The sequence below is a fragment of the Chiloscyllium plagiosum genome, unplaced genomic scaffold, assembly GCF_037043375.1.
Source record: "Chiloscyllium plagiosum isolate Xiang-an unplaced genomic scaffold, Cpla_swu_hap1 HiC_scaffold_4, whole genome shotgun sequence".
NCBI classification, from domain to species: Eukaryota; Metazoa; Chordata; class Chondrichthyes; order Orectolobiformes; family Hemiscylliidae; genus Chiloscyllium; species Chiloscyllium plagiosum.
In genome coordinates this window covers 98104839-98124196 of record NW_028270142.1, presented here as the reverse complement: position 1 = coordinate 98124196, position 19358 = coordinate 98104839, and the positions used below count along the sequence as shown (strand labels likewise).

Here is a 19358-nt window from a genome sequence, read left to right as displayed (position 1 = left end):
GCAATAATCAGGGAAAAATTGATCATTTGACAGGCCACCCAGCCCTTCACTGGGATTTGCATGCAACAAGGTGAAGAGTGAAAAGAGAAAAGATTTAAGTGCTAATCAATTGTCCTCCACTACACAATATGAAGGGATATGTCCTTTAGTTGCATTTGATGCAACTGGCTAAAGTAATATGAATAACACCATTACTTGTTAAATCAAATCAAAGTAGTTAGAGAAGGTGGAAAATGAGGAAGAGACAAAACATAGTCAGATCATTTCCAAATACAAATTCGAGGGAAAAAGCAAGTGCTTGATTTTCTATTGGATTTACATGCTTGCAAAATATCCAGGACAGTAAGATTAAAAGTTTTAAACAGTATGTCTTTTTCTAGTAGTACTCAAGTTCTGTACTACCAAGTGACTTTAAATGAAATATATAGGACAAGAATAATAAGGCCCAATTTCAACACTCTGGGGATGCTGAATAAGTTAAAAGAATGGCCTTTAAAAGTGTTTGTTTTATCACTAAACATTGATTAATTCAATGAAACCTTTTAATATTGTATTTAAGGATATTTTCACAGTGCAATGCCTGGTGAGCCAGAATGTGCAAAATAAAGATACAGCACAGCAAGTCAAAGTGTTTTATTTACTAAATCTTATGGCTTACAACTCTTATTGCATTGGTTAAAAGAAAATTCCATGGATGAGTAAGTTGTAAATTATTGCTCTTTAATATTTAATATAATTTTTAAACTAGGAACTGCTTTACAGTAACATCACTAAAAAACAATTTCATTAAACTTGAACAATATATTCAGTGCTACAGATTAGTCCTTCACTAAATTAAAGAGTGCCTTTTTCAACAGATGAAATATTGCTTCAGATTTTGTTAAGTGGTAAGGCTCATGAAGTTCCAGGAACACGATAACAATCCAGTGGCTACTTAAGGCCAAATCTGGATGATGCATTTTTATTAATTTGTGCTTAGAGATGTTGTCTGCCTTTTTGTCCGCTCTGGCTACACAAGGAGGTGGTGGTCAGTGAGGGGCTGGGACAAGGGTCCAGGGGAATTATTTACTGCTGCTCAGGCTACACAGGGACAGTTCAGAAAGGCAAGCTGATGACTGCCCTCAAACCTTTATTCAAAGTTTTTCCGGATCTCCCTGCATTTCGAAGCTTGGGGAGGTCGGTAATTGTTTTGCATGGGTTCGCATGGTCCAAATTCCAGCTTGCGGAAATTTGCCAACTGGAAAAACAATACAAGAATAAATTAAATTGAGACCTCTCCGCCAACTCTGCCCCTTGTTCTTTAAGAAAAACAGCTTCATTAAAGTATCTAGTAAGTTAAAACATTTGGCTACCAGAATTTGTTTCGCTATAAGGGAGAACCTTTCTTGATATCATCATTTTCACTGACGTGGGAGAATGTTAAATATGTATCATGGATCTCATTTCCTGTACATGTAGTTACTAGTGACTCACTGGACGACCACACCTTCATCGAAATATGCCCTGGGGGTGAAAATCTTTTCAAGTCCAAGTGGAATTTCAGGTTTGTTTTTCATCTTCACACGAATTTGAGATTCCAGACAAGATCAATCTGGATTCTTTGCCTGTCACTATTGGAGTAGTGATGCCTCCTTGTAGTCAGCTTTAATGATTAATGTCTTAGTCAAGAAAGAGCCTCCCAACCTCAGTCACAATAATTGGGTGTGTGCACCTTCTCAGCTCCTGTGTATTTTGTTTCACTTCTATCAAGTGATAAATTAACTAATTGGGTTGGGGAAACATTTATCTAAATGATTAACTGAGGATTTTGAATAGGTTTCTCAATTACCATAATGAATAATACCTTGCAAATAGATTAGTCATACACATTAAAAATGTTGCTACATATGTGACGTGGATACCAAGATTTGGGAGTCTGTGTTCCCACTGTTTAGTATCAAGTGATGAATACAGACTGGACAGTTGTGCTATGTAAATTAGGTAACCAACATCTATTTGTTTTCATCCAATTTGGAGCCTTTGAATTGTAAGCCTGTTTCGTATCAAGTGGCTTGATTATATATTTTTATACGAATTTAAATTAGAAATTTAACAAGGTCAGACTAAGTCTAAAGTGGAAACTAAAGTGCACGATCTGACCAGCTCCCTCAATCTCAGCTTTAACTGAAAATTATGACTGATTTTGACCAAGCACAGAGTGCACCATCAGCTGAACTCACAAATCAAGCAGAATTCACAGCCAACTGCCATTTACAGCTTCTGTGTTAAAGATTATGACCAAATTCTACTGCAATTTATAAATAAGAAAACAATAAAAAACATTTTAGTCATCACTCTCAAGTCTTAAAGTTTCAGTTTTCATTGGCTGAGGGAGCACACACATCACTGTCTGGGGAAGGCAGTGAGTGAACAACAAGCAATAGATAATCTTCTAAAATAAAAAGCTTGAGTATATATGGCAAAAGATTATCCAATCAAATGTTATCATAGTCAAGATTCTCTAGTGTGCTTTTGGTATCCTAAAATAAAAGGTCAGTTCTATGCTGGAGATCTTCTGTTCATGAAAAGAACTGCCAGGTTGAATGGTGTGGAAATTGGGATATTCACGTAAACAAGGAACTCTTGCATCTGGGGTCAGTGAAAGTTTAGTGCAAGTAGAGTACAATATTAATCATCTCCTATCTTAATGGTTAGATTTTTGCATCTTACAACAGAACTGATTAATATTAGCTTGATGTGGAATGACAATCTGTAATTCTATAGAACTTCTAATGATAACTGAAGCATTTTCTTCAATATTTTATTAATCTACTAACTAATGCAGTGTAAAAAAACTTAAAACATTTCACTTAAAACACAAGTCATTATTCATCTCCACCACAATAGAACATCTCTAGGTACTTAAAGTTGAAAGCATTTTAATTTTTATTTCAATTTTAAAGCATTCAATTCAGAGAATTTGATTAATTTTTAAGATGTTGACTGGCCTTTGAAATATTGAATATTTTGCAGGAGATCAATGACACAACATTTAATCACCATATTTAGGACTTCAATTGAGTAGCTAATTGGAGAAGTTAGACTGTTCTTCTTAGAAGAGAGATGAGGCAGTTGATAAAGAATTTAAAATCAAAGGGTTCCGGATAACTTAACTAGGGAGCCTGCTGGACACACTTTCCTCATTCCTGAAGAAGGGCTTATGCCCGAAACGTCGATTCTCCTGCTCCTTAGATGCTGCCTGACCTGCTGCGCTTTTCCAGCAATACATTTTCAGCTCTGATCTCCAGCACCTGCAGTCCTCACTTTCTCCTAGGGAACAACTATCCCCAAGATTAAAGATTATGTAGCAGAAAAAAAACTGCTGCATAAAAAAAAATTTAACAGTGTGAGGTCAAAATCCAGAATATACTTCCTGAGGGGGTACTCATGCTACTCAAAAAAGGGAACTGGATAATTACTTGAAACAGTAAAAACAAGGGGGGGGGGGAATACATGGCACTCAAATTGCTCTTGCAGGGGGTCAAGCTTGTCGTGGGCCAAATACCCTTCTATGTTGTAACCACTTTACGAGTATTGATATTTTTAGACAAACTATGCTCTACAATAGATGATTTACCTGGTCTGCACCGACACTGATTGGCTCCTTGAGCACAAGCCAAATTACACACTCACACAGAGGAGGAGTGGTCAGGGATCCAGGATAGGTCCAATACTGGAGACAAGTAGGCAGCAAAGAGCAAGCAGAGAAGTCTTTAAAATCAGTTTTGGCACCCTAAAAATAGAAAGAGCACTATGATTAGAATTCAGAATTAATAACGCTCTACAGTTTGGAACCCTTGAATCGGAAAGCTGTTTGGTATCAAGTGTCTGAGTGTGCATTTATAAACAAATTTAAACTAGACATTTAAACAAGGACAGACTAAATTGAAAGTGTAAACTAAAGTACATCTACATATCTTGGTGATAAACGCCTAAAGTATAGTTTGAAGGAGAAGTGAAAGTAAAGTAGTGGCATTAGTGATACAGGGGCACATATTTGCACATTGGCTTTCCACTAACTGTCATCCATAGTACTGGGAAAGAAAGGTGATCCTTGCAGTCATACAAATATCATTAGTAGTGAATCAGCAGCCAATTCACACCATACTCAAGAACAGTTTAGGCTGTAGTTTTACAAAAAGGTTTTACAATTTAAAAATCTCATGCATGATAGCAAGTACAGCAATCATTTTCCAGTGCTCAAATTGTGACAATGCTGCTGCTTTAACAAGGTTATGTTGTCCTTTTTTTTTCTAGAAAGCGTTATAAAAGGCAGAAGTTCAGAATTGTCTGGAATTAGGCCACTTTAATGGCTGATAGATACTGCCTAAATCGAAAATGTGGTGCTGGAAAAGAACAGCAGGTCAGGCAGCATCTGAGGAGCAGGAGAATCGACGTTTCAGGCAAAAGCCCTTTATCAATTCCAAACCTGTTGAGCTCTTCCAGCACCACACTCTTGACTATGATCTCCAGTATCTGCAGTCCTCACTTTCTCCTAAATACTGCCCAAGGCAACAATCAGGGAAAAAGTCTTTTTAGGCTTTTTTTTTTTAAAAAAACACTTGCACAATGAAAGGCGAGCAACCAGTTTTCCTAGTTCATGGATTTTTCTAGTTTGGTTTAGTTTTAGCTGGGGACCCAGAGATGCTGCTGGGGAAAAACAAAAAAGAGGTTCCATATTTCAGGCAATGATTTCTACTGATCCTCTCTGCAATGTCTCTCTCCTGTAAGAACCTGTGTTTGAATTTACCTTTTTGCCAAGAGACATTGCAGGAAATCGGAACAGCTCTTTGTTAAGTTGCGAGGAATATAGTGTTGGTTAGGTTTTCAAACTGTTGTTATTCTAAATTCTGTTTTCTTTTGCTTGTGTTTCATTCAGTAGTCTGTAAATAAATTCTGTTTTGTTAAAACAACTATAACATTAGGATCTGGGCTACCCTCTTGACTGTTTTGAGGAGGTTTGGCCTGGTTCATAACACTATTTATAATGAAAACAATGTCTCATTAAGGCATTACAAGTTTACATGTAAAAGAATTTACAGATGGACAGAATGTATGTCATTAAGATGGACATCTTAATGGCCTTCATTCGAAGGCTCACTGATGACGTTACCTAGTATGGTGATGAATCATCCGAAAATGAATCTTCCAGCTCAGCGAGCAAACCTATATCCAGAACATCAACCTAAGCTACAAATCTTCTCAAAACTCACTGCTTTATACGTTCTTTATCAAGTAAAACCGAAACAAGGGTATGAAACAGTTTAGCAATTCTTCAATCCCCATGTGTAGTCACATAATCATATAGGAATTAAAGCAGTTATTTTTCTTCTGCAGATACATGAACAGTCATTGCAGACACAGACACTACTGCTGCTACTCGAACATAAAGATTTCACAAATATATTGTAAAAAAATCCAATTGTGTAGCCAATGATTTACAAATAAGAAATGACATTTATCTCTTAATTCCACTTCAAATATTCACTCCAACCATGATTACACATTGCATCTTGTACATGGTACACAGTGAAGCAACTCAGCCATTTAACTTATCTTCCAAAACCATGACCTCGATCAACTGAACAGACAGCACGTACATGGAACACCACCTACATATTCCCCTCCAAGCTACAAACCTGGAACAATATCACTAATCCTTCACTTTTGGGGAGTCAAATTCCTGGATCTCTCTCTTCCCTTCCTCTCTGGCAGCTCTTCTCCAGCTAGCAGCAAAGACTGCAGCAGTTCAAGGAGGCAGCTTGCTACCACCTTGAAGGAAATCAGAGATGGGCAACAAACACTGGCCTTGCCAATGATGCCGACTTCAGGAGTATAAAAATCTCTAGTGTAGGATAGAATTCCTACAAAGTAACCACTGATGATATGGAATACTAATATATGCTAAGCTTATGTGAATATTGAAATCCTGCACTGTTACATTAGGAGCAAATAAATTAGGTGTGTTTAGCATTTTTTAAAAAAAGGTTAGCTTGTTCAAAACAGCATGCAGAGTTTTTTTTATTGATCATCTATTTGTTACTAGTATGACAAAAGATTACTTCAATTTTCAATCAGTATCTGTACTATAAAGAATAGTTTTCTGAGACATTTCCATTTAAGGGAGTAATTGCACCAAAATGTTACAATTTAGATAGATGTCACTTTATATCTCTACACTGGGTATGCAGAACAGGACCTACTGTACCTTTGATTTAAGGCACTCCAAAGAACAGACAATCTTCTGCAGAGCTTGGTTTGCTTCACATACCTGAAAGTCAAAGGACACCGATAGATAGTTCATATGGCTACAGTGGTTATTCAGGATTGTCATAGTCATACAACAGAAACAAACCCTTCATATTTAAGCATAGAAAGAATATTGTCCTAAGGAATCTAAAAATGGGTTACAAATACTAGGCTAAAGTTTTACTTTTATGAAATTGCATTTTACCATAAAAAAACAACCTCATGCTCCATTTCCTAACCAAAGGCTATTCAGAACTTCACATGCTGCTACCACGAACAATTACTGAAGTAATGGCTGGTATTTTAGAGTTCAGCTGAAAGTTGCTCATCTGATGCATTGATTAAATCAAATCTGAGGATTAAACAAAATTAAGACAAATCAAACCATTATGGTGCACAAAAATGAGCACAAATTTAATTCCAAGGAAGTGAATTATGTCATCGAGCAGGTCACTGGAAAGGTGTTTTGTATAAGCAAAAAGTGAATATAACCTACATAATTTTTTTATCAATTTGGGCTTCAATATTGTCCAGATGTGGCTGCTTGCAAAAATAGCCTGACTAGTTATCAGAATTATTACAGGCAGAATAGACCACAAGTGAATGTCTTCGCTTCTGATTTCATGATGCAGAAATATCATGAGACACCTAAACATATACCAACTAAGAACCTGGTCTTGAATTCATGCAGTGACTTGGAGGAGGCTGAAGGCTAATCATATTTTGTTAGAAACTCCAATGCCACTCATAACACTCAAGGTGACACCTAAAGTTAGGTGATTGGACATTAATGCAATGCAAACATTCATGGGGAATTTACAGTTAAAAGCCTGTGCAAGAATAATACAAAGTAAATATTTTACAACTGTGACAACTATGATAATGATTGCTGAATTGAAAGCATACATTAACCATTGCTTCATTAATTTTTTAATCACTAATAACTGAATTATAATCTAATAGTTTGAATATTCATTTGTTAAAGATTTCCAAAAAAAGTGTTTTAAGCAGCTCAGATTTCACAATGCTTATTCTCAATTTGGATTTCATGTGAATATTGTTCAAAGTTACGGTTTAATATCAATGTGGTTGCACTGTTGAATACAACAAGAAGCGGTATTGTGACCACAACAGAAAAGGATGGATGAACTTTAAAAAAGATTTTACAGCTGTACTGGTCAAGAAAACAAAAAGAATCCTAAAATCACTGTGCAGTGCAAGCTAAATTTCTAACAAATTCCAAAAACAAAGGCACAGTGAGATTTGTACAAGTATATTTCAGTTAGTAGCAACATGGACATTGGGTAGAAACGTAACAGGCTCATCTCAGAAGGGGAGGGGGAAAAGGGTTTTTGTGCAAGTTCTTGGGCAGTGCATTCCAGATCAGAATTCCTTTTTTTTTTAAAAAAAAAGAAAGCTTTCTTGCTTCTTCCTGGTCTATTGGGTCTATCTTCCAATCATTGATCTTTCTTTCTGCCAGTGGAAAAAGATTTCCCCATTTCACTTGATCAACACAGATTTTTTTTTGCAATTCTTCTGTTGGATCACCTCTTAAATGTGTGTTCAAAGGCAGATCCTAAACTCACCAACCTCTGCGTAACTGAATACCATTCTAGCAAATTGCTTTTGTGTCCTAAGAGTAACATCCTTTCTAAAATGATCATGGCACTATCCAATGTATAAACACAGCACTGGTCATACTATACAGTATCCATGAACTGCCAAAACAAAAAAGTATTTAAAAATTACAAGAATCGTGTATTTGGTTAGAAATCATGAAGTGAAAACATTATGTTGAATTTTCCCAATTCTTGATCTTGTCATCAATGCACACTACTGAAAAAGGACAGCAAACACATCAGGCAATAGTGAATTATGCAGAAATTATGCTAATGGAATTGGAGAGTGGAATGTGAATTTTGCTCAATGTCTTTACAAAAGGCGGCTTGGTTTTTCCTCCCTCACCTTCTGAGATGAGCCTGTAACATTTCTATCCAATATCCATCTTGCCACTAACTGAAATTACTTGATCCCTGCTAATATGCCGCTACATATAGAGTTATTGAACTCAGTACCCACTGCACAGCTAGGATGAAACTGAAATATTGGGAGTGTGCATAAAACAGGAAAAAATGCATTTAATTAAAAACACACTTGATAGCAAGTTCTATTTAACTCAACATCAATCAAATATCACCTCAGTTCTATTTTTACCTATCATGGACTAAAGATTTAGCATTTCAAAGATACATGCAAATGTATTTCTGTACAACAAAAGTAATGAGAATTATTATCTGCATATTACAAAGCCAGGACATTGAAAGAAACCTTCATACCTTTAGGAGGACAGCAATAACAGCCAAACCATCAGGAGCTTTGAGAGCTTCATTAAATTCACAATACTTTTCTGCATTCCAATGCACCAGGTGAAGCTGGAAATATGACAGGTTCAGTTAAAGTATATTTGCATCTTAAAACTCATGCAATTCAGGTTCACAGATCATAGAAAATCAGACTGAAGTTAGTTTTTTGGCATTTCTGTCAGGACAGGGCTGTTCATGGACAGTGAGAAACTTCAGATTTGGCTGGATGGTACAAGTCATCATTCTTCATTGCAAGAAGCAAAGTAGGAATGTTTCTTTTTTTTTTACAAGTGGGGGAAAACAGTGTATGTAAAAATGTACCAGGTATGAACATTTCAGTTTTTGTTGAAAGATTTTCAATTTCTATTTTGGTCACTTAGAACTAAGCCAGTTGCCAGATAGATTCCTGGGATGGTAGGACTGACATATGAAGGGAGACTGCATTAATTAGAACTATATTCACCAGAGTTTAGATAAATAAGGGAAGGGGATGGGAAAAAGAGAATATCTTAGAAACCTATAAAACACTAACAGGTGTGCATGAAATGAACTGCCAGAGGACGTGGTGGATGCAGGTACATTGGCAACATTTAAAAAGACACTTGGAACAGGTTCAGGAAAGGTTTGGAGGGATATGAGCCAAAACGCAGGCAAGTGGAACTACTTTAGTTTGGGAACATGGTCAGTGTGGAGTAAGTGGCCTGAAGGATCTGCTTCCATGCTGTAAGACTATAACGAGACAAGCTAATCACAGGGAGAATATTCCCAATGACCGAGGAGTCCAGAATCATAATTGAAATATATTTGCTAGACCAAGATGAGGACTTATTTATCAGAGAGTGGGAAGCAGGTGGAATTCCCTGCCACTTAAAGTGGATGAGGCCAAAATGTTGAATGCTTTCAAGAAGTAGTTACAGGTCTTGGGGTTAAAAAGGGATCAAATGATAGGGAGAAAGCAGGAACAGTGAACAGAATTAGGTCATCAGCCATCATCATATTGAGTGGCAGAGCAGGCTTGAAGGGCCGAATGGTCTATTCTGGACCCAGTTTTCTGTTTAAACACAAATTGTGCAAAAATGTTTGTAAAATGCTCTGAGACTTTATATTTAATGTTAAAAAGTTGTTCAACATTTAAACAATGACAAAGGCAACAAAATAGTTAATAGATATATGGAAGGATTAAATTAGTTCAATGTTATTTTGCTATGATTCTCTATCTATCTTCACACTCTTCACCAGTTACCCTAAACCCCCAAAAAAGTTTATAAAATCAGACAGAACCATGCATGTCTTATACAAATGGTCATCTATTCCAGACAGATTTAGAAGACTGTTTTTTGATGAGTGCCTTAAAAGGCACCAACTTCCAGAGACCAGAGTAAAAGTAGTCACTGCCAGAACAGGGGTCTCAGACACACTATCACTGCTAAATGCCATTAGATGTGGGAACAGGGTTCCATCAAAGTCTTAAAAGTTGATTTTATTTCAGAGGCAAAATTATTTTCTTTCCATCATTTTGCAATCTTCCATTTTGGTTGCTGACTGATGAGTGTCCTTTTCACTTGATTGATGCCCAAACAAACAACAGGGGTGGGGAATACAACACCATTTTAGGGCCTCCTGTGGTGCATTGGTAATGACCCTATCTCCAGTCTTGAACACAGAAAGACCCCTGCTCTAGAATTATCTAATAAACACTGCTATACAGGTTGATTAGGAAAAATATCAAGAATAAGATTGCATCAGGATAACTTTATGTTAGGAAGCAATTTTCCAAGATGTGCTTGGTCCATCCATATGACAATGAGGCACTCATATGCTGCAATGGTACTTTGGTCACACTGTGCTCGCCCACATTTGTATTTTCTTTTGTTGGTATAAAACACTGCAGACAGATGATTTTGGACAGCCCGATAATGTTTTGAAGTGCATCCCAAGATATCTAGTGCCTTCCAGCACGGCAATGGCTTGCTTGATGCAGTTCAGCAGGTGTCATTGTTCTTGGCTGGGTTTCTCAGAGTCATATTAAAACAGTATCCCTCCTCATTTCTGAGCAGCCAGCTGGAGATTCTGATGAGAAATGCACAGACAGGAAAGGTGGTTTGCTGCAGGATGAATGCATTGGTACAACTCTGTGGGAACCTTGCAGAGCCTGTAGTATAACTAACAAGAGTGGGAATTTCTCAGCTAGTGCGCACCTACTCCTAGTGACCTGGGAGTGATTCAATATTAATCAAACCCTGCATCTATGAGAATCTAACCAGAGCTGCAAACCCAAACTTCTTGTTCAAACTGGTGTCATCGTAGACAAGCCTGCAATATTATGCATTTGTGAGTTGTCAACTGTAAGATCCTGTTTGTGTCTCACCGTTGAATCCTGGAAGGAGCCAGAAATAAAAACAAATGGAGGACAGCCACTGGTGGTGTATGGTCAACAAATCAACTCAGCAGCAGATTGCAAGTGTCTGCCATCAGCAGATGCAACACCCAGAGACTTCAGAGGGTGTCCAGGAAGCTTATCATCTGATTGGCACAGAGGATGATACAATGTGGCCTCCTGCAAGTTGTATCGCAGCTAATTCTCTCTCTCTCTCGTGAAGCTGCAGGTCTGTTACTGCTGTTGTCCATTTGGGCCCTTATGAGGATCAAAGTAACAGCATATGTCGATGCTGATCAAAGCTTCAGAGTGCAGATCCGAGGAAAGAATCTACAGGGAAGTTTGGAAAGTCATTTCCCAGCATAAGAACTGTAAGCAAAGCCTTTCACATGAATAGGTAAGAAAACAGTTATGAGGAATCAGTACTTATTGGCATATTTCCCACTGCAAATCCTCAGCCTCTCAATTGCCACTGGGTCCCAGCCTTGGTTTCCACTAGCAGGTTTCAAGGCGTCCTTGGAACTTATGCTTGGAAGCTGCATATTAACATCACTAAGTGACTGAACCCACCACTTGCAGAAAGTTCCTCATTTGCAGCAAATAGTTGTGAATGAAGATATTCAACACGCTGTCAAATTTACCTGGTTTTACCCCTCCACCTGCTCACACACCATGTGCTCCTACACATTAAGATTCAATCTCTGTCTGCAGATCCTTCCTGACCATGATATTTTCAGCGCTTTTACTTTATGTTAAATGAACTTAAAAGTTCATTCTCTCATTAGTCCACCACTTTAAATAGCTCTAATGCATCGCTGTCTCGTCACAAAGATTGAGATAGGTTTCCTTCCTGGATTTAGCATCCTGCTGTGATAAGAATGAACATTTCCTGTAACCATAAATAGCAAAAATTTCAACTGGCTCAGAAATAACTTGCAGCACCTAGGGATAAACATATCATGACAATAAAAGAAATTTGAAAAGGATTTCTAAACAAGTACAAGTACATCTACTTACAGAACTGACACACAAATGAGGGTGGCACGGTGGCTCAGTGGTTAGCACTGCAGCCTCACAGCACCAGGGACGCAGGTTCAATCCCAGGCTTGGGAGATTGTCTGTGTGGCTTTTGCACAATCTCCCTGTGTCTGCGTGGGTTTCCTCCGGGTGTTCCGGTTTCCTCCCACAGCCCAAAGATGTGTAGGCCAGGAGAACTGGCCATGCTAAAAATTGCCCATAGTCAGGTGCATTAGTCAGAGGGAAATGGGTCTGGGTAGGTTACTCTTCGGAGGGTCGGTGTGGACTTGTTGGGCCAAAGGGCCTGTGTCCACACTGTAGGGAATCTAATCTCATGAACTACAGCGGCTCATGGAGAGTTCACCACCACCTTCTCAAAAGCACTTAGGGATGGCCATTGGCCACAAACAGTGAGTTAACTCACATCCCGTGAGTTAAGTGTAACAGATTTTTTTTGTTAAAAGATCAATGTTACACATTCATAAGATAGGCATGTACAGCAAAACTGGTCTAGTGTGAAGCAAAATTATCTGATTTTTAAACAAGGTGTGCCTCACTTATTCAGAAATCATTGTTGCACACTCACCTCTCCAGCAAAGGTTTTTCCATCAATTACATGTTCACTGCCATGAGTATCACAGGCTCCCCAGTGAAAGTGCAACTGACGTAGCCTATATTTTCCACAAAGAGGGCCACCTGTCAGCACTAAAACAAAGTAAAAGCATGAATGTTACATTGCAAACAAAGTATCAAACACAGTTTGTACAAACCACCTCTAATTTGCTGTTGGAGTACTGTTGAAATTTCTTCAAACAAATGTACATTTATAATAAGACCACCAATTCATTCTTTGTGACCTAGGTAAAATTATAAGACCAATAATAAATACATTGTCAGACTTCCAGTTGCTGCAAGAATTTTGACAGTGGGATGATGTACCATGCTATGCCACCTCTCCCTCAAAACCACTGCTACTTCTATAGCCCAATCTCATTACATAAAACCAGAATGACAGGCAGAAAAAGACTATCACCTGGTTCAGCAAATTGTACAGAGGTTGAAAATCTGGCATTATCCACCAAAACATCAAGAAGCAAACAGAAAACCTAGAGTAAAGAATGTAAAATAAACACTGAAAAAGGGGTCAAGTGTAATAGGTGACAGAAGCAGCAAACTGAATTATCAGTAAGAATTTTTAAAAATGGTGGCATCTTTTTCCAGCTCCCAACTTCCCACTTCCCCTTGTTTAATTTCAATGATGTTCTGGCATATTTTTTCACTTGTCCCATATCCTCCCTCTCATTCCTGAGAAGAGACGGGAAACAGGAGACCATTAACTAGAGGATAGCAATAGGACAAAGAATCCAAACTTAAGGAAGTTATGAATTAACTTGGCTGCATGTAAAATAATCCAAAATGGCATTCAAGGCTCAGGGAGGAGTTTGTAATAGTAACCTCACATGTATACTTGTATGTATACTTTCACACAAGACATTTTCAAGGAATAAACTGAAGTGACAGGTTGGATTTTTGGATTGTCAGATCATCACTCCAGCTCTACTTAAAAGGTACTTCTGAGAGGAAATTCTGCTCATGTCTCGCTCAAACATGGACCATATTTCCATTCTGACAGTTCTCTTGTTGCACAGAATTCTCAGAGGAAGACAACCACTACCACCTTTTCAAAACACTCAACTGCTATTTTCTGACACAGAATAGATTCCCTACAGTGTGGAAACAGGCCATTTGGTCCACACTGACCCGCCAAACAGTAACCCACCCAGACCCATTTCCCTCTGATTAATGCACCTAGCATTATGGGCAATTCAGCATGATCAATTCACCTAACCTGCACATCTTTAAATTGTGGGAGGAAACCAGAGCACCTGGAGGAGATCCAGACAGATATGGGGAGATTGTGCTAACTCTACATAGTTGCCAGAGGCAGGAATCAAACCCAGGTCCCTGGCGCTGTGAGGCAGCACTGCTAGCCACTGAGCCACTGTGCCAGTCCAGACTGATTACAGCTGCTGTCAAGATACAGTACATAAGCTAAGTGTGATGCCACACTGCTGGAGAAGATTGCCAGATGAGTAGGGGCAGGATGCAGGGTAGGAGGAGAAAGTGAGGACTGCAGATGCTGGAGATCAGAGCTGAAAATGTGTTGCTGGAAAAGCGCAGCAGGTCAGGCAGCATCCAAGGAGCAGGAGAATTGATGTTTCAGGCATAAGCCCTTCTTCAGGGCTTATGCCTGAAACGTCGATTCTCCTGTTCCTTGGATGCTGCCTGACCTGCTGCACTTTTCCAGCAGGATGCAGGGTAGCAAGGTAAGCAATGCAGTATTTAGGGTTGGTTGGGATGGGTGGGAGGAATTGGATTTGCTGAGGGAGAATTGGTCAGATTGGTCTGCATTCAACGGGGGGGGGGGGGGGGTCAGGCTTTGCTGAACTCCAGGGTCTTGGGGAGGTGTATGTGGGAGTGTGTGGGCTACAAACAAATCATTCTGATAATTATTTAACAGTCTAACTTTTTGTTTGATTTCTTTGGAACTCTCCAAATCCCCGATTTAAATGGGTTCCAAGTAAAGTGGAATCTTCAACCTCTTAGGCAATTCCTCTGGAGTATGCTACAAAACAAAAGGCCCCTTCCATTTTTATGCACAACTCCCATTTATGCTGGAATAACAGCATGCCCTCAAAATCCAGGCTGTTCATTTATATTGAGACAAGTCATAACAGAATATCAAATTGATCTTGTTCTTATATTTTGTATCAATACAAAGCTACAAAATTTTGCAGTACACCAAACCTTGCATGTAATATCTTTAGTTTGCAATTCTTAAAAAGAACCCAAGACTCTCCCCACTTACTCACACCTTCAGGATGCAGCTCTTCCAGTAACTGTATGAAAGCAAAGACCAGAAAAAGGGTTATGTTCCCCCTACCCTGCAGGTTTTCCTCTAAATGAAGTTTAATCTGAAAGGGAGCTTTACACTATCAATGCAAATCATTTTTTTTATTCTCCTAAAGAAAAAGTAACGCCATCACCTTCCTAACTGACTGCGAGACCAGAAGATGTTCAAATATTACAGTTTAGTCAAGCAGCCACGTTTTGCTCACCTCCAAAAAGGTTTCTATTGGTTGCAATGGATTTCAATTGCACATGGTCAAATCAGATTTACAGCCCAGTCATTCAAAGAAACCTATCCCCCCTCTCGTTCCCGCAGCTCCCTTGACGACTGACTTTCCCCGCTTAAATTTACCCACTGCAACCAGGTCACTTTGAGGCCATTTTTCGCATTTCCACCCGGGGTTTGAAGAAATATAAATGTGGATGAGCAAAAACGTAACAGCCACGTCGTTAACTTCCTCTCGTCTCTACTCTTCCTTCTCACAACAGCGTTGCAATTCGGGAACTTTAATATTGCACTTTAATCCCCAGCCCAGAATGTGTCGTATCCAGTTATAACAAATATCCATTAACAAGCTGGACGGAGGGGGAAAGCGAAAACAGTCAAAACACAACATCTGACCAACCTGACCGGTCTGTGCAATCGTCGAAATCCACCTGGACGGTGGTGCCGGTGTTGGAGATACTTTTCGAGCTGGTTGGGTCATAGCTCAGATTGAGAGGCTTCAGGTTCTGGTCGAACTTGGCTTCCGCATTCTTGATCTCGATGGGTGACTGGCGGGTGCCCTCCTTGGCTATGGGGAAGCCCAGTTCGTGCCAATGGTCTGGACCTGCAGGAGGACATTACAGCCGGTCACCTACAATCCTCACTCATGAAGGTCAATGCATTCTCAGGAGGCTAGAGCTGGGGGCGGGGAGGACGGAGAGAGAGAGGTGGGGGGAGCCCCGCTTCTGAGAAGAGGAAAATGATTCTCTCTCTCTCTCTGGTTGCGAACCCGACACCGAACAGCATTCAGTTGTAAAGTTTCAAAGCTGCATGAGCAAAAGCAGCCTTGAAGGATCACTTTCCTTCATCCCATCAATGATTAATCTTAAACTAAATAACTTTTCTTCCTGCAGAAACCTTTCACAATAAGAAAGGTGAAGCAGCTTTAGAATTCAACTTCATTAAATTCAGAGAGACGGAAGAAATTCCTTTTCTGGTTGTGAAAAAAAGGCCAGCACGTCTACTAGAGATGCATTAGCACATTCTCTCTCTCTCTGTGCAATGTAAATCTCGCTACTTTGCCTGACATGGAGAACGTCTGATAGTTCTCAGTTACAGCCCTGTCCCAGAGGGCTACAACCCAGCAATCTCCGTGACCCGGGGGGGGGGGGGGCTACAACCCAGCAATCTCCGTGACCCGGGGGGGGGGGGGGGGCTGCAATCCAGCAATCTCCGTGACCCGGGGGGGGGGGGGGGGGGCTGCAATCCAGCAATCTCCCTGTCCCGGGGGGCTACAACCCAGCAATCTCCCTGTCCCGGGGGGGGGCCTACAACCCAGCAATCTCCCTGTCCCGGGGGGGGGGGGGGGGCTACAACCCAGCAATCTCCCTGTCCCGGGGGGCTACAACCCAGCAATCTCCCTGACCCGGGGGGGGGGGCTACAACCCAGCAATCTCCCTGACCCGGGGGGCTACAACCCAGCAATCTCCCTGACCCGGGGAGGGGGGCTACAACCCAGCAATCTCCCTGACCCGGGGAGGGGGGCTACAACCCAGCAATCTCCCTGACCCGGGGAGGGGGGCTACAACCCAGCAATCTCCCTGACCCGGGGAGGGGGGCTACAACCCAGCAATCTCCCTGACCCGGGGAGGGGGGCTACAACCCAGCAATCTCCCTGACCCGGGGAGGGGGGGGGGCTACAACCCAGCAATCTCCCTGACCCGGGGGGGGGGGGGGCTACAACCCAGCAATCTCCCTGACCCGGGGGGGGGGGGGGGGGGGCTACAACCCAGCAATCTCCCTGACCCGGGGGGGGGGGGGGGGGGGGCTACAACCCAGCAATCTCCCTGACCCGGGGGGGGGGGGGGGGGGGGCTACAACCCAGCAATCTCCCTGACCCGGGGGGGGGGGGGGGGGGGGGCTACAACCCAGCAATCTCCCTGACCCGGGGGGGGGGGGGGGGCTACAACCCAGCAATCTCCCTGACCCGGGGGGGGGGGGGGGGGGGGCTACAACCCAGCAATCTCCCTGACCCGGGGGGGGGGGGGGGGGCTACAACCCAGCAATCTCCCTGACCCGGGGGGGGGGGGGGGGCTACAACCCAGCAATCTCCCTGACCCGGGGGGGGGGGGGGGGGGGGGGCTACAACCCAGCAATCTCCCTGACCCGGGGGGGGGGGGGGGGGGGGCTACAACCCAGCAATCTCCCTGACCCGGGGGGGGGGGGGGGCTACAACCCAGCAATCTCCCTGACCCGGGGGGGGGGGGGGGGGGGCTACAACCCAGCAATCTCCCTGACCCGGGGGGGGGGGGGGGGGGAGTGGGCTACAACCCAGCAATCTCCCTGACCCGGGAGGGGGGGGGGGGGGTGGGCTACAACCCAGCAATCTCCCTGACCCGGGGGGGGGGGGCTACAACCCAGCAATCTCCCTGACCCGGGGGGGGGGGGCTACAACCCAGCAATCTCCCTGACCCGGGGGGGGGGCTACAACCCAGCAATCTCCCTGACCCGGGGGGGGGGGGGGGGAGTGGGCTACAACCCAGCAATCTCCCTGACCCGGGAGGGGGGGGGGGGGAGTGGGCTACAACCCAGCAATCTCCCTGACCCGGGGGGGGGGCTACAACCCAGCAATCTCCCTGACCCGGGGGGGGGGGGGGGGGGGGCTACAACCCAGCAATCTCCCTGACCCGGGGGGGGGGGGGGGCTACAACCCAGCAATCTCCCTGACCCGGGGGGGGGGGGGGGGGGGCTACAACCCAGCAATCTCCCTGACCCGGGGGGGGGGGGGGGGGGAGTGGGCTACAACCCAGCAATCTCCCTGACCCGGGAGGGGGGGGGGGGGGTGGGCTACAACCCAGCAATCTCCCTGACCCGGGGGGGGGGGGCTACAACCCAGCAATCTCCCTGACCCGGGGGGGGGGGGCTACAACCCAGCAATCTCCCTGACCCGGGGGGGGGGCTACAACCCAGCAATCTCCCTGACCCGGGGGGGGGGGGGGGGAGTGGGCTACAACCCAGCAATCTCCCTGACCCGGGAGGGGGGGGGGGGGAGTGGGCTACAACCCAGCAATCTCCCTGACCCGGGGGGGGGGCTACAACCCAGCAATCTCCCTGACCCGGGGGGGGGGGCTACAACCCAGCAATCTCCCTGACCCGGGGGGGGGGGCTACAACCCAGCAATCTCCCTGACCCGGGGGGGGGGGCTACAACCCAGCAATCTCCCTGACCCGGGGGGGGGGGGGGGGAGTGGGCTACAACCCAGCAATCTCCCTGACCCGGGAGGGGGGGGGGGGGGGAGTGGGCTACAACCCAGCAATCTCCCTGACCCGGGGGGGGGGCTACAACCCAGCAATCTCCCTGACCCGGGGGGGGGGGGCTACAACCCAGCAATCTCCCTGACCCGGGGGGGGGTGGGGGGGGGGGGCTACAACCCAGCAATCTCCCTGACCCGGGAGGGGGGGGGGGGTGGGCTACAACCCAGCAATCTCCCTGACCCGGGAGGGGGGGGGGGGGTGGGCTACAACCCAGCAATCTCCCTGACCCGGGAGGGGGGGGGGCTACAACCCAGCAATCTCCCTGACCCGGGGGGGGGGGGGGGGGGGGCTACAACCCAGCAATCTCCCTGTCCCGGGGGGGGGGGCTCCAGCCCAGCAATCTCCCTGTCCCGGGGTCTGTAATGTCCAGCTCCAGTCCTGTCCGGGGACTGCAACCCAGTTAGCTCGATACTGCGGGAAAAGCCTCACCGTTTTTGGGTCCGTATCCCCAGGAACATCCTGCCATCGCTGCAGTCCCAGCCGCAAGAGCGCGCACACACAAACCACTAAACGCTACGTCTGATGACAGAAGCCGATACCTTGTCCGGAAGATTGGCTCCGGACCAGCTTTTATAGGTTGCACGGTTCCACATCATTGGATCAGCCCGTTTTGGTATTCCTTATGTCACCAATAGTAATGCAAAAAGGAGGCTGAGGTGGGACAGTATGGGCGGGGGGAAGGGGAGGTGGGATGGAGTGAGCCGGGATGAGGTTCAAAAAACGTAGATTTGTTTTCACATTGCATTTTTTTTTCACACTGGTCTTGCCAGCAGAGCGTTTGTTGCAAAATCCATGGCTCTAGCACCCAATCAGGGTCTGTATCCCGCATCCCTCTTGGCCGTGGGCAGTGAGGGGGGTGTCACAGTAGTGAGCTCACAGCTCCC

At 43.9% G+C, this 19358-nt stretch overlaps 1 protein-coding gene across 1 annotated transcript; it reads right to left on the bottom strand.

Moving 5' to 3' along the window:
• Window positions 1-618: 618 nt before the first annotated feature.
• Window positions 619-19056, bottom strand: LOC122549021 (carbonic anhydrase 13-like). Its single transcript, XM_043688148.2, has 7 exons — window positions 18904-19056; window positions 15582-15785; window positions 12632-12750; window positions 8625-8720; window positions 6248-6310; window positions 3617-3772; window positions 619-1237 (listed from the first exon to the last, which is right to left on the bottom strand). Exons 1-7 carry the CDS (start codon window positions 18938-18940, stop codon window positions 1130-1132), a joined length of 783 nt encoding a protein of 260 aa, XP_043544083.1. The 5' UTR covers window positions 18941-19056; the 3' UTR covers window positions 619-1129.
• Window positions 19057-19358: the final 302 nt, after the last annotated feature.

What these genes read in the sequence shown, in the direction of transcription:
- LOC122549021 (XM_043688148.2), bottom strand. Translation starts at nt 18,940, where the DNA reads ATGGCAGGATGTTCCTGGGGATACGGACCCAAAAACG. An exon ending in CGATTGCACAGACCGGTCAG is followed by an intron (nt 12,751 to 15,581) that starts GTTGGTCAGATG and finishes ACTTTGTTTTAG; the next exon opens with TGCTGACAGGTGGCCCTCTT. An exon ending in GAAAAACCTTTGCTGGAGAG is followed by an intron (nt 8,721 to 12,631) that starts GTGAGTGTGCAA and finishes TCATATTTCCAG; the next exon opens with CTTCACCTGGTGCATTGGAA.